Below are 14,454 nucleotides of genomic sequence, written 5' to 3'. Positions count from 1 at the left end.
CACCCGGTCATGGCTGGCAGTATGGGTGCAGGCATGTTGTGCAGGGTGGGGATTCAGCTGCCTTCCGGGTTGTGGAGGGTTTAGCGGGGGGGTTAAGGGTGTGCGAGATGCAGATTAGTGCCAGGGGCACACTGCTGCCTACTCATCCTGGCCATCCTGAGGAGGTTGTGCAGTTTTTTCCGGCACTGCTGGCCAGTCCGGACAGTGTTGCTGATGACACTCACAGCCTCTGCCACTTGCACAAGACACAGCGAATGGCAGCGGCTGGCAGCCTCCTTCCAGGGCAGGGGCACAGGGTGAACTGCCTCCCCTCCACCGCGTCCTGGAGGGTCTCCAGCTCAGCATTTGTGAATCTCGAGGCCGCTCTCCTTGCTGCCATCTTGTTGGCTGGGTTGGTGTGTGTTGGGAGTGAGGTGTGTATATGTGGTTGCAGCTTGTCAGCCTCCTGAGTGTTAATCTCGGACCCGGCGAATCCGGCACCGTTTCTCATTAGAATCTTGGCACCGGTGCTAGCCCCTTAACAGCCGCTAAATTGGTCCAGGTGTGGCGCCAGTTATGCTGTCGTAGAACTCCACGAATCCTGTTCCACCGTCAACACTTTGTTGATACTTTACACTTCTGTCATCCCATTAATTAAGTTACTTGTTTGCCACTTATTTTGTTCTCTGTAACATGTAACCATGTTATACCATTTGTCAGTCCAACACAATGTAAACATTTGCAGGATAAAATCCAGTGAAACTCAACATCATTATGTGATAGAAAAGTCAAGTGGTAGACTAACTGGTAGACACATCAAATTATGAGATTCAATAATGGGAGTCTTCTGGCCATTATAAGAGGAAATAAAACTGGTACTAAACTAAATACTACAGTACTTGAATTATGCAAGTTGGATTCTGTTACAAGAGTTAAATTCCTTGGCATTAATATTACTGGGCAATGAGAAATTTAGAAGATGATCAGAGACTTTTAAAAAAAATAATATTTTATTGAGGTATTTGAAAACTTTTATAACGGTAACATAAACAATGACATCAACATGGTAAAATAAACATCCCCCCCCCCCTCCCTCCACCCCCTTGGAATACTGCATCTGCTGACATTTTAATTTTCCCCGAGAAAGTCGACGAACGGCTTCCACCTCCGGGAGAACCCTAATATTGACCCTCTTAAGGAGAACTTTATTTTCTCGAGACTGAGAAACCCAGCCATGTCACTAACCCAGGTCTCTACACTCGGGGGCTTCGAGTCCCTCCACATTAACAAGATCCGTCTCCGGGCTACCAGGGAGGCAAAGGCCAGAACGTCGGCCTCTTTCGCCCTCTGAACTCCCAGATCATCCGACTCTCCAAAGATCGCTACCTCCGGACTCGGCACCACCCATGTTTTTAGCACCGTGAACATTGCCTCAGCAAAATCCTGCCGAAACCATCTAACAGCCTGTAACAGCCTCCCCGAACAGGCGCCGGAATGTGGTGACTAGGGGCTTTTCACAGTAACTTCATTTGAAGCCGACTTGTGACAATAAGTGATTTTCATTTCATTTCATTTCATTTTAATTTTAAGCTTCGGGTATGCCCAAAATATGTGGACATGATTTGCTGGGCTTCCCGCGCAACTCGAAGAACTTACTCATCCTAGCCGCTGTCATGTGTGCCCGGTGGACTACCTTAAATTGTATCAGGCTCAGCCTGGCACATGATGAGGAGGTATTAACCCTGCTTAGGGCATCCGCCCATAGACCTGCCTCAATCATACCTCCTAGCTCATCCTCCCACTTGCCCTTAAGCTCCTCCACCGGGATTTCCTCCGCCTCCAAAAGTTCCTGGTGTAAATATCCGATACCTTCCCCTCTCCCACCCAGGTACTGGAAACTACCCAACCTGTATCCCCTGTGGCGGCAGCAGCAGAAAGGCCGGCACCTGTTTTCTCAGGAAGTCTTGCACCTGCAAATACCTAAAACCATTCCCTGCTGGCAATTCAAATTTATCCTCCAAAGCTTTCAAGCTGGGAAAGCTCCCATCTATAAATAGATCCCCCATCCTTCTAATTCCTGCCCTCTGCCAACTCCGGAACCTGCCATCTAGCCTATCTGGTACAAACCTGTGGTTATTACAAATCGGGGTCCAAATCGATGCTCCCTCCACTCTCTTATATCTCCTCCATTGCCCCCAGGTCCTCAGAGCAGCCACTGCCACCAGACCTGTGGAGTATTGGGCCAGCGAGAACGGCAGAAGTGCCGTTATCAGTGCTCCCAAACTGGTGTCTTCACATGACGCCGCCTCCATCCGCTCCCATGCCGACTCCTCCCACACTACCCACTTCCTGATCATGGCTATATTAGCCGCCCAGTAGTAACTGCAAAAGTTCGGCAGCGCCAACCCACCCTCCCCCCGACTGCGCTCCAGCAACACTTTCTTCACTCGCGGGGTTTTACCCGCCCACACAAAGCCCAAAATAATCTTATTCACCTGTTGATTCCCAAATTTCTTTCTCCATCAGCCTGGCCTCAATAAAAGTCGAGATGGATTTGCACGTAAAAAGAAGTTATTTTAGTCAGCTTGCAAACTTGATTCATTTCACAGAAACATAAGAGACATCCAGTCTCCTACATCCCAGAAAGCGAATGAACAAAGAGACAAAGGGATCTCTGCAAATCAATTCAAATGGTATCAAGTTTCACATACTCGACGCCCATAGGTCAGCCTATATCCCTCCTGGCCTGTTTGATCATTTCTGATTGGCTCACTTCCAATCCCTTTCTCTGGCCCCTATCAATGCAGCATCACTCTCGTAGACACACCTCTTCCTGCTTTCCCCATGCGGTCTAACATCCTTTGTCTCTGAACTAACCGGAGTCAAAGTGGCTTATTTCTACATTACATTAACTAATATCTCTAAAGTAACTATTTTATATCACATTCGTGACACCCGCTTGAAAAAGGCCTTAGGGATGAAGATGGGGAGGCACTGAAAGGCAAACAGAAATCTGGGGAGGTCCGTCATTTTCACGGTCTGTACCCTCCATGCCAGTGATAGCGGGAGCATGTCCCATTTCTTAAAGTCCCCTTCCATTTGTTCTACCAACTGGGATAGGTTTAACTTGTGTAGTACCTCCCATTCACGGGCCACCTGGATTCCCAGATATCGAAAACTCTTCTCTACCATTCTCAGCGGCAGCTCTCCCAGTCTCTTCTCCTGCCCTCTTGCTTGGATCGCAAACATCTCGTTTTTCCCCATGTTCAATTTATACCCCGAAAAATTGCCAAATTCCCCCAAGATTCACATTACTTCCCCCATCCCCTCCAACGGGTCCGAAATGTGCAAGAGCAGGTGATCTGCGTAGACCGAGACCCGGTGCTCCACCCCCCCCACCCCCCGCCCCCCACCCCCGCCACCCGCCCCGAACCAGCCCTTTCCAGTTCCTAGAGGCTCTTAACACCATGGCCAATGGCACTATGTCCAGAGCAAACAGTAAGTAACGGGGAGAGGGGGCACCCTTGCCTCGTCCCTCGGTGTAGTTTAAAACACCCCGGCCTCAGCCGGTTCATATGCACACTCGTTACTAGTGCCTGATAGAACAACGCACTCAGTCAATAAAGCCCTCACCAAACCCAAACCTTCCCAGCGCCTCCCACAGGTAATTCCACTCCACCTGCTCAAAAGCCTTCTCCGCATCCATCGCTACCACCACCTCCGCCGCCTCTCCTTCTGAGGGCATCATAATAACATTTAGGAGCCTTCGAACATTGGCCTTGAGTTGCCTGCCCTTAACAAATCCCGTCTGGTCTTCCCCTATCACCCCCAGGACACAGTCCTCTATCCTTGTGGCCAGTATCTTAGCCAGCAGTTTGGCATCCACATTCAGTAGAGAAATCGGCCTGTATGACCAGCATTGCTCCAGATACTTCTCCCATTTCAGGATCAATGAAATCGTGGTCTGCGACATTGTTGGGGGGAGGATTCCCTTCTCTCTTGCTTCGTTAATTGTCCTCACCAACAGTGGGCTCAATATCTCTGAAAACTTCTTATAGAATTCCACTGGGTAGCCGTCAGGCCCCGGGGCCTTGCCCGACTGCATACCCTCCAGCCTCTTGATTATTTCCTCAATCTCAATTGGGGCTCCCAGCCTCCTCCACCTTCAACTGATCCAGAAACTGCCTCATCTCCTCCACCCCAGCCGGGGGCTCCGACTCATACAATTTACTATAAAAGTCCTTAAACACTTCGTTCACCCCCGCTGGGTCCAGGACAGTTTAACCGTCTCTACTCTTTATTTTACCTATCTCCCTGGCCGCCTCTCTTTTCCTGAGCTGGTGTGCCAACATTCTGCTTGCCTTTTCCCTGTACTCATAGATCGTCCTCCTTGCCTTCCTCAACTGTTCCACTGCTTTCCCTGTGGTCAACAGCCCAAACTCCACCTGTAACCTCCGCCGCTCCCTCAGTAGCCTCGGATCCAGGGCCTCCGTGTATCTCCTGTCCACCTGGAGTATCTCCTCAACTAACCTGTCCCTCTCAGCCCGTTCCGCCTTTTCTCTGTGGGCCCGTATCGAGATTAATTCCCCTCTGACTACTGCCTTCAAAGCTTCCCAGACCGTCGCTGCAGAGACCTCCCCCGTATCAATTGTTTCCAGATAGTTCTGGATGGACTTGTTAACCCGCCCACAGATCGCTTCATCCGCTAGCAACCCCACATCCAGTCTCCACAGTGGGCGTTGCCCTCTCTCCACACTAACCTGTAGATCCACCCAATGTGGGGCATGGTCTGACACTGCAATTGCTGAGTACTCAGTATCCACCACCTTCGGTATTAGCGCCCTGCTCAGGACAAAAAAGTCGATGCGAGAGTATACCTTGCGGAAATGTGAAAAAAAGGAACACTCCTTCGTCCTCGGCTGTGCAAACCTCCATGGGTCTACTCCCCCCATCTGTTCCATAAAGCCCTTCAATTCCTTTGCCGCAGCCGTCCTCCTCCCTGTCCTAGATTTTGACCGGTCCACTTCCGGATCAATGACTGTATTGAAGTCCCCTCCCATGATCAGGTTAAGTGATTCTAAGTCTGGGATCTTACCTAACACCCGCCTCATAAATTCCACGTCGTCCCAGTTCGGAGCATGTATGTATGTATGTTCACAAGTACCTCTTGCACCCACTCCAGCTTCCCACTCACCATTATGTACCACCACCCCCCCCCCCCCACCCCACCCCCCCACCCCCCGCCACCCCCCTGCTGCCGACTAGCCATCACACTTTTTGGGCCAGCCTCGAGCTCGCGCCCTCCGCTTCCTCGAGTCCCCAGTCACACTGCCGCCGTTCCCGACCTCCCCTAGTACCAGTTCCTCCCCTGTCAGCAAAGCAGCTCCCCCTCCCTCCCCCCTAGCAACAACACGATAAACCCAATCCCCCAAGTCAAGCTCCAACTTAACACCTGCTCACCCCCCACTGCGCTTCCAAGAGTCAGCTGACCCATGCTGACTCGGTAGCTCCCGCCCCTGGCACCAAGCAGTCTGTCTCCCTATTGTTTTCTCCACTCTCCCCCACATGAATAAACATTTTAAAAGCATCACATTCCCCAGTAAACAAACATCAGAAAAAACAGTGAAGAAACAGTCACTTTAGAAAAATAAAAAAGAGCCCATCCCCCCCTCTCACAAGGTCCCTGCAAGACAAAGCAACCTTTAACCATCCACACAGCCCATTATTTCACATAGAGCTACTTAAATTTTTACAATCCAGCACCATAAATCGCCGCCACAGTACTTCTCCAAGGCTTAAGTGTCTTTTAATTCGCCTCCAGCTTAATTTCTTTAATAAAGGTCCATACTTCGTTTGGCGTTTCAAAGTAGAAGTCCCGTTCCTCATGTGTGACCCACAGACGGGCTGAGTACAGCATCCCGAACTTCACCTCCTTCTTAAAGAGGGTTGGTTTTGCCCGATTGAACCCAGCTCGCCTCTTGGCCAAATCCACTCCCAGGTCCTGATAGATGCGCAACTCACAGTTCTCCCACTTGCTGCTCCGTTCTTTCTTGGCCCACCACAAAACGTGTTCCTTTACCATGAAACGGTGAAAATGTACCACCATGGCCCTCGGCAGCTCGTTCACTCTGGGCTTCCTCGAGAGGGCTCTGTGCGCTCTGTCCAATTCCAGGGGCCAAGGGAACGCCCCAGCCCCCATCAACTTCTCCAACATGTCCGTCACATAGGCCCTCGCATCCGATCCCTCACTGCCTTCAGGGAGGCCGACAATTCTGAGATTCTGCCTCCTGGACCTATTCTCCAGGTCCTCCAGCTTCTCCTGCATTCTTTTCTGGCGGTCGATCATCCCCACCTTGTTTTCCAGCACAGTTATATACTCCTCGTGCTCGGACAACTTTTGTTCCACCTCCTGGATTGCTCTCCCGTGTGTTTCCTGATTCTGAGCCATTTAATCAATCAAAGCCTTAATCCAGCGTGTCCTTCTTCAGCTTGGCGAAGCAATCCACGAAAAACTTCACCAGCTGCTCCGTCGACCAGCGTCGTCTCCCCGTGGCCCTGCTGCCCCGCCATGCTGTCCCGTGTTACCAGCTCTGCTTGCGTCTCCCTTATAGGACTTTGTCGTCTCACACGGCCACTTCTGGTCCAATTCTCCATATACCGTTGGGGGATTTCTCCTCACTGGATCACTCTTCACCGATTTATCCCATAAAATCCGAACAAAACTGGGGGGAAAAGGTCCAAAAGTCCGTTACAGGCGGGAGCTATCAAATGTGCGACCTACTTCACCATGGCTGCCACCGAAGTCCGATGATCAGAGACTCTTGATAGACGATGACTATACTACCCGGGTGTGTTATCCACATCCACTTTCCCCAGAAATTTACCATTGCCGAATCACCACTATCAACATCGTGGGGATTAGTATTGACCAGAAACTGAACTGGACTAGCCATATAATTATTGTGGCTACAAGAGCAGGTCAGAGACCAGGAATCCTGCAATGAGTAACTCACCTCCTGACTCCCCAAAGTCTGTCCACCACCTACAAGAGTGTAATTGCCTGGATAAGTGTAGCTCCAACAACACTCAAGAAGTTTGACATCATCCAGGACAAAGCAGCCCGCTTGATTGCTACCCCTTACACAAACATTCACTTCCTCCACCACCAAGAGTCTATACCATCTACAACTTGCACTGCAAGAACTCATCAAGGCTCCTTAGGCAGCACCTTCCAAACCAATGACCATACCATCCAGAAGGACAAGGGCAGCAGATACCTGGGAACACCATCAGCTGGAGGCTCCCCTCCAAGTCATTCACCATCCTGACTTCGAAATATATTGCCGTTCCTTCATTGTCGCTGGGTCAAAATACTGGAACTCCCTCCCTAATAGCACAGTGGGTATACATACACCACATGAACAGCAATAGTTCAAGAAGGCAGCTCACCACCACCTCCTCAAGGGCAATTAGGGATGGGCAACAAATGCTGGCGTAGCCAGTGAAGCCACATCCTGTAAAAATGAATTTTAAAAATAAATTTGTGTTATAAATGCGCCCTTCTTATATTCTCTAATATATCAGGGAAAGGAATGCTAATCACTGTTGGATTGCAACTGTGCTCCTATTTTCCTACCTTACACTGTAGCTCCACATTTCCTTCACAGACGTCTGACTCGGACCTGCTGGGAAATGTGAAGCAGAGCTACTCCTGGAGTCCTTCAGTGTAGTGCAGGAGCATCAGAGGAATTTAAGCCACCCTCACATTTTACGGCACTAGCTGCCTCATTCCAGTAAGTATAAATGCCCCTTTGTTTAAAAACCATTTTGACAAGTTGTAAGAGAAGGTAAGTGTGTAAGGTAAGCGAGTGAGGGGGTAGGGTGGCTCATGGTTGGGGTGTCAGTGTATAATTACAAACTGGTTTTGACCTTTCCAACTTTTCCTGGGTAACTATTCTGCTCAGTAATTTGGAACAACCCGAAGTCCCTGATTTTAACTCAGATTTTGGAAGGGTTCCAGATAACTGCCCAATGGAAGTTTACACTTCCTGGGCAATTCTCTCCGAGGGGTCCACCAGTGCATCTTCTGCCCAGGGTATGAACAAAAAACAAAGAACAAAGAAAAGTACAGCACAGGAACAGGCCCTTCGGCTCTCGAAGCCTGTGCCGACCATGCTGCCCGTCTAAACTAAAATCTTCTCCACTTCCTGGGTCCGTATCCCTCTTTTCCCATCCTATTCATGTATTTGTCAAGATGCCCCTTACATATCACTATTGTCCCTGCTTCCACCACCTCCTCCGGCAGCGAGTTCCAGGCACCCACGACCCTCTGTGTAAAAAACTTGCCTCGTACATCTCCTCTGAACCTTGCCCCTTGCACCTTAAACCTATGCCCCATAGTAATTGACCCCTCTACCCTGGGATAAAGCCTCTGACTATCCACTCTGTCTATGCCCCTCATAATTTTGTAGACCTCTATCAGGTGGCCCCTCAACCTCCTTGAGAACAAACCGAGTTTATTCAACCTCCCCTCATAGCTAATGCTCTCCATACCAGGCAACATCCTGGTAAATCTCTTCTGCACCCTCTCTAAAGCCTCCACATCCTTCTGGTAGTGTGGCGACCAGAATTGAACACTATACTCCAAGTGTGACCTAACTAAGGTTCTATACAGCTGCAACATGACTTGCCAATTCTTATATTCAATGCCCCGGCCAATGAAGGCAAGCATGCCGTATGCCTTCTTGACTACCTTCTCCACCTGTGTTGCCCCTTTCAGTGACCTGTGGACCTGTACACCTAGATCTCTCTGACTGTCAATACTCTTGAGGGTTCTACCATTCACTGTATATTCCCTACCTGCATTAGACCTTCCAAAATGTTTTACCTCACATTTGTCCGGATTAGACTCCATCTGCCATCTCTCCGCCCAAGTCTCCAAACAATCTAAATCCTGCTGTATCCTCTGACAGTCCTCATCGCTATCCGCAATTCCACCAACCTTTGTGTCGTCTGCAAACTTGCTAATCAGACCAGTTACATTTTCCTCCAAATCATTTATATGTACTACGAACAGCAAAGGTCCCAGCACTGATCCCTGCGGAACACCACTAGTCATAGCCCTCCAATTAGAAAAGCACCCTTCCATTGCTATCTCTGCCTTCTATGACCTCCCAGTTCTGTATCAATCTTGCCAGCTCACCCCTGACCCCGTGTGACTTCACCTTTTGTACCAGTCTACCATGAGGGACCTTGTCAAAGGCCTTACTGAAGTCCATATAAACAATATCCACTGCCCGACCTGCATCAATCATCTTAGTGACCTCCTCGAAAAACTCTATCAAGTTAGTGAGACACAACCTCCCCTTCACAAAACCTTGCTGCCTCTCGCTAATACGTCCATTTGCTTCCAAATGGGAGTAGATCCTGTCTCAAAGAATTCTCTCCAGTAATTTCCCTACCACTGACGTATGGCTCACCGGCCTGTAGTTCTATGGATTATCCTTGCTACCCTTCTTAAACAAAGGAACAACATTGGCTATTCTCCAGTCCTCCGGGACATCAGCTGAAGACAGTGAGGATCCAAAGATTTCTGTCAAGGCCTCAGCAATTTCCTCTCTAGCCTCCTTCAGTATTCTGGGGTATTCTGACCTCCAGAGATAGGGCGATTTGGGCCTTAAAGTAACACTTGGTGATGCGGGTAGATCTTTACTTTCAATTTTTATGAATGAGAGACTTCATAAGACAGTTATGTTTTCAAATGTTTCCTTTAATTTGAGGTTAAATAGAATTACTTTAATAGGGGGATGGTGAAATCTACTTTTTTTTTTCTTTTTCCAATTAGGAGGCAATTTAACATGGCTTACCCTGCACTTCTCCGGGTTGTGGGGGTCAGGCCCACGCAAACAAGGGGAGAAGGAGAATGTGCAAACTCCACGTGGACAGTAACCCAGGACCAGGATTGAACCTAGGTCCTCAGTGCCGTGAGGCAGCAGTGCTAAGCACTGCGCCACCGTGCCGCACTGTGAAATCATACTAAACTCTGCCCGGAGATATGTCCATGCGCTGAAAACAATTTTCGCACGTTGACACAAAAGAAGGTCTGCTGGTCTTTCTGGACTCAAAGATACAGGACTGGATTCTCCCACCCCACCACGCCACATTTCTATTTCACCCCGCCAGCAGGATGCTCCGTTACGCTGGCCGGTCAATGGGGTTTCCCATTGTGGGGCAGCCCCACCCCGTTGGGAAACCCCGGGCTGCCGGCAAAACGGAGCATCCTACCGGCGGAGAATCCAGCCCGCAGAGAGGGAGGCAGAAACAGCTGCTGCTGGGAGAAACAGTGGGAAAGTCTGTTTTGGGTTACTCATGCAGCAGAATGCTACAAAAAACTGATTTTCTGTTCAAAGAGATGGGACAGGTGGAGACTGGTGAGGGCTCACCCCGCAGCGCCAGTTCTGCTTACCAAAAGTAAGCACTCGCATTCCACGCCCGGCTCTGAGCCAACGAGTCGGGTTTCTTACCCATTTAAAGTTTGAGAATAGGTTGAGATCGTTTCGGCACCAAGACCTCTAATCATTCTCCAGAGTAGGCCTTGCTGCCAGATGTCAGTTCGGGGATACTCAGAAGACTGAGAAGCACGACTTTCAGACAACACTGGAAGACTTGAGCTGCTGTGACAGGGAAAGGGGAGCCTGCTGCAAAGTCAGGAGGAGTTTGGAACTGAACCTACAAGATTACAAATCTGCTGATGGCATAATATACAAATGGGTCATAAAGTTTTTTTTTTGGTTGTGTTAATTTGTTAATGGGGAAGGTCATTTTTTGTCGTTTGGGGGAGCAGCTACCTATTAAATAATATTCAGTTTATGTTGATTTAAGTTTGTTAGGGTGAAAGGACTAAAATGTGACACCTTGTTGTGTGATTCTTTCAGTTGTTCACTGGGAAATTCAAATCTCATTTTAAAAGTTACTAGTCTCTATGAGGATTGTAACTCAATAAACTAAAATTATCGTCTTAAATATTCAGATAGCTATTTAAAAGTAGAAAAAACAAATGCAATCAAAAATAATCTATATTAGGTTCACTTAGGATTCTGCTTCAGGACTATGTAAAGGTCCATTATCGCATCTAATAGCAATTGAGTCAGTGTCATATCAAAACACCGTTTAGTCAGAATTTTTTTTTATTGTAATTATTATGCCATCAAAATAATAATTGATAGAAAGTGAGTAAGGCTGTTATGTGATGCCAACTTCCTCCAACCCCATTACTCACTGTTATATTTCCATAATTCTGCAATAGTTTCAAGATAATATTACAAAGAAAAAGCATCAACTATTGCAGCAGAGAAAGGCACCTTAGGATAACCGGGATGCTTGAAACCCGGAATATTCACCATCAGGATCAGGAAAAGTAGTTCTGATTATCCACACACAGCAACTGGGAATGATACGTTTGTTGTTGTCTCCCAAACACCCATGTTGCCACATGATGTACTGCCTGTATGCTGCATGTCTCAGTTCACGGTTGTAGTTTTCAGCAGGGAGTGAGTGGAGGCCGAACAACTCATTACGATATATCAGCATCAGGTGCAGCACTGCTTCATTCAAACACAGGTTCGCCATAGCACAGCTTTTACTTATGCAATATTGCTCTGTCTTCCCGCAGCACACTTTCTCTATGTCAGTCGGCATCTCCCAACAAAAGCCACAGACACACCAGTTGGGTACTTCTGTCGAAGGCCCATGGGGATAATAGTCTGATGGAGCATCTTGAAGGAGGTCTATGATCAATCCTGGATTCCTCTTTGCCAGCCGCACAAAAATGCCTTCAAGCTTTAAACGGCTAAGTTGGGAAGCCAAAGTCTGCAAAGAATTGTAAATAATAGGTGAGAATGCCAACAATGATTCTTGGTCAGCTACTTTCTAACATTTGGGTACAAATTTGGCCTCTGGAGACAGTGCTATGGAAGCCCAGCATCCTGTTACTGGGGCACACTGCACTGCTAGCACTTGGAATGTAGCCCGTACTCTTGAGAAGGCCATTCCCATGTGGTCCCTGTATGCGTCAGTATCAACTGTTCTGGTGCTGTCCCGATGTCACACAGCTCTATCAGATCTATACAGGCCTATTGAACTATGTGCATTTTACTCTAAAAAAAAACTGCAAGATGGGCACCAATGTTATTTAACTGGCCAGACCCACAACTTGCAAGCAACTTGATTTTGAAAAGTGTCTGCTATTGCAAAGTGCCTGGAAGTGCTATGTTGTATTCTTGGAGGTGTAGTGGTAAGTTCCTGGATTTACCAGAGGATGATGCTCCGTCCTTACAGTGTTGGCAAAGGATTAGTTGACCTTACTGCAACAGGTATAAGGGATGCAGTGGCAGTGCCTCTAAATCAGCAACATGACAGGGGGTTGGAACAGAGGCTGTTGGAAAGTCAAGCTCTACACCATGCTCCTTGCTAATTTGAAGCCTGATTCCTCCATACTCTTGAACAGTGGCTGGAAGCTGCCTGGCAGGCCAGAAAATGGAGCCAGCATCTTGATGTACATGCCCGTTCAGTGTTCTCTTGTACCCTGCCCCATCGAAGTCAGCCTCTGCAGCAGAATTGGTCTGCGACCTTGCTGTCCGATGAGCTTTCAAAAAACATCCTTTACACCGAACTGGTTACAGCCCACTCACGCCTGGTGATTTCCTAGACTGACACCAAATCTATTGTAGCTTCCAAGGTACAAGCAATGCTAGTGTGTCAGCTGGTGACTGCAGGTGTCAGGGCAAATGACGGGCCTCTTCATCAGTACTGTTGCTCTCTCTCTTCCTCCTTGGGCTGCTATGGCTGGGCAGACAGGAGTTTGCTGGTGTCTAAAAGCAGAAAATCAGAAGAGGAAAGCTGGCCTGAGGGAAGAGGGTAATGGGGAAAGCAGTAAAAGGCCCATGGTTACGCCACTTGCAGCTTGTTCATTGTGTGAGATGAGAGGATGAAGGTGAAATGAGAGTTGAGAAAAGACAAAAGGTAAAAACATAACATCATCCTCAATGTTCAACCTCAATGACACTGGCCTTATGATGCTGAGAGCCTTCTCTCAACAGGGCTCAGGGATATAGGTGTCCTTGTTCTCTGGTGATTTTGCATTATTCCCTTCTATTGTGTGCCACCTTGTACTGCGAGAGAGGGAAGAATGTCAGTGATCATGTAACACTGTCATTGGATGGCATAATGCCATAGCTGAACAGCTCAAGATATGTTGAGGTTACAAGAGGTAGGTGTGAGGCTGACAGTATCAGTAGATATGCAGAGGCGACAGGGGAGGGGGGTTGTACCAGAATGCCAGGGAGTACTGATGGGTAAGCGATGGAGGTATGGTGCATTGAGCAGTATGAGAGGTGGGTTGTGTGGTGGGTATGAGATGTCAAGATATGCCATGTAAAAATGCATGTACTGACCATGCACTGCTGCCAGGACGTCAAGCCACCCTGGCCACCTGCTTCCCCTCCCTTCTGAGGGTCGCCTTGAGAGCCATCTTAGCCTCACCACCGCGCCCCCCCCCCCCCCCCCCCCCCCCCCCCACCTCAGATCAGCAAAGTTTTTCTTCCTGCCCACCTCCACCACTAAAGCCATCTGCACCCCAGCTATGACCCTGGCACCGTCTCTCTGACCCTGGTGTTTCATTTTCAGTGTTTTAAATTGCAGCAATATTATTCAGTGTGGCTTCACTTTAAGAGGGTGGGTAGCCTTTAAGAGCAAAAGGCTGATTGTACCTTGTGGTATTAGCAAAACACTGATCAGTCACCAGCGAACACAGAGGTAGCCAACAGCTTAACAATTGGTTGGCCCTGTGCTACAATAATGGTGATGAGGCTTTGCAGCATTAAATTTAAGTGCTGCCCACCTTCATTGAAATTGGCGATGGCTGATCACGGTTTGCAACCCTCACGCCCGAAAATGGGATAAGTCGATATTAAGCCCTTAATGCTTTACTACAAATATATATGAGTACATCTTTTGTGGTTACCTGGATCTCTTTATCCATTTCAACCTCAACTTTCTGTTGTGCTTCCTTACATTTTATAGCTTCATTGGTAGATGTAATTGAGGCGCTAGTTCGTCTTTTCTTATTCCTTATTTTATTGCTGGATGATGGATAACTTTTAGCTCGTCCTTTTCTAACTTCTCTTCCATTTCCTTCTCCTTGTGCAACTGATTCAGTCCTGTTCATCATTATTAATGTTAACATTTAGCAGCAATGTACATCTTTCATGTTTTTTTTTCCTCTCTTTTATTTCACATGACTTACATCTCAAATTATCAATTTTATTTTACGATATACTCTTCATTTCTGCAGGTCAATATTGCCGATGGTCTGGGCTACAATGCCCTGACTACCACAGCCCTGAATCTTTGTAAAGATTTATCAAGGTAAGGTGAAAATCAAAATACTGTGGATACTGGAAATATGAATTAAATACA

The 14,454-nt window shown here is 47.9% G+C and overlaps 1 protein-coding gene across 2 annotated transcripts in view; it reads right to left on the bottom strand.

Annotated features, from left to right (window-relative positions):
• The window catches only part of LOC140430017 (calcium and integrin-binding protein 1-like), a 116,583-nt gene that overhangs the window by 83,779 nt on the left and 18,350 nt on the right, over positions 1–14,454 (bottom strand). The window contains exons 3-4 of one of the 2 annotated variants that reach the window (XM_072517579.1): positions 14,000–14,195; positions 11,158–11,847 (exon numbers count right to left, since the gene is read on the bottom strand). The exons of the other annotated variant lie outside the window; for it this stretch is intronic. Coding sequence (XP_072373680.1) covers positions 11,341–11,847; positions 14,000–14,195 — 703 coding nt within the window. The 3' untranslated portion in view covers positions 11,158–11,340. Of the gene's footprint in view, positions 1–11,157; positions 11,848–13,999; positions 14,196–14,454 lie in introns of those variants that run through there. 2 annotated transcript variants of the gene reach the window in all.

The sequence above is a fragment of the Scyliorhinus torazame genome, chromosome 9, assembly GCF_047496885.1.
Source record: "Scyliorhinus torazame isolate Kashiwa2021f chromosome 9, sScyTor2.1, whole genome shotgun sequence".
In the NCBI taxonomy this organism is placed as follows: Eukaryota; Metazoa; Chordata; class Chondrichthyes; order Carcharhiniformes; family Scyliorhinidae; genus Scyliorhinus; species Scyliorhinus torazame.
This window is presented reverse-complemented; position numbering and strand designations above follow the sequence as displayed.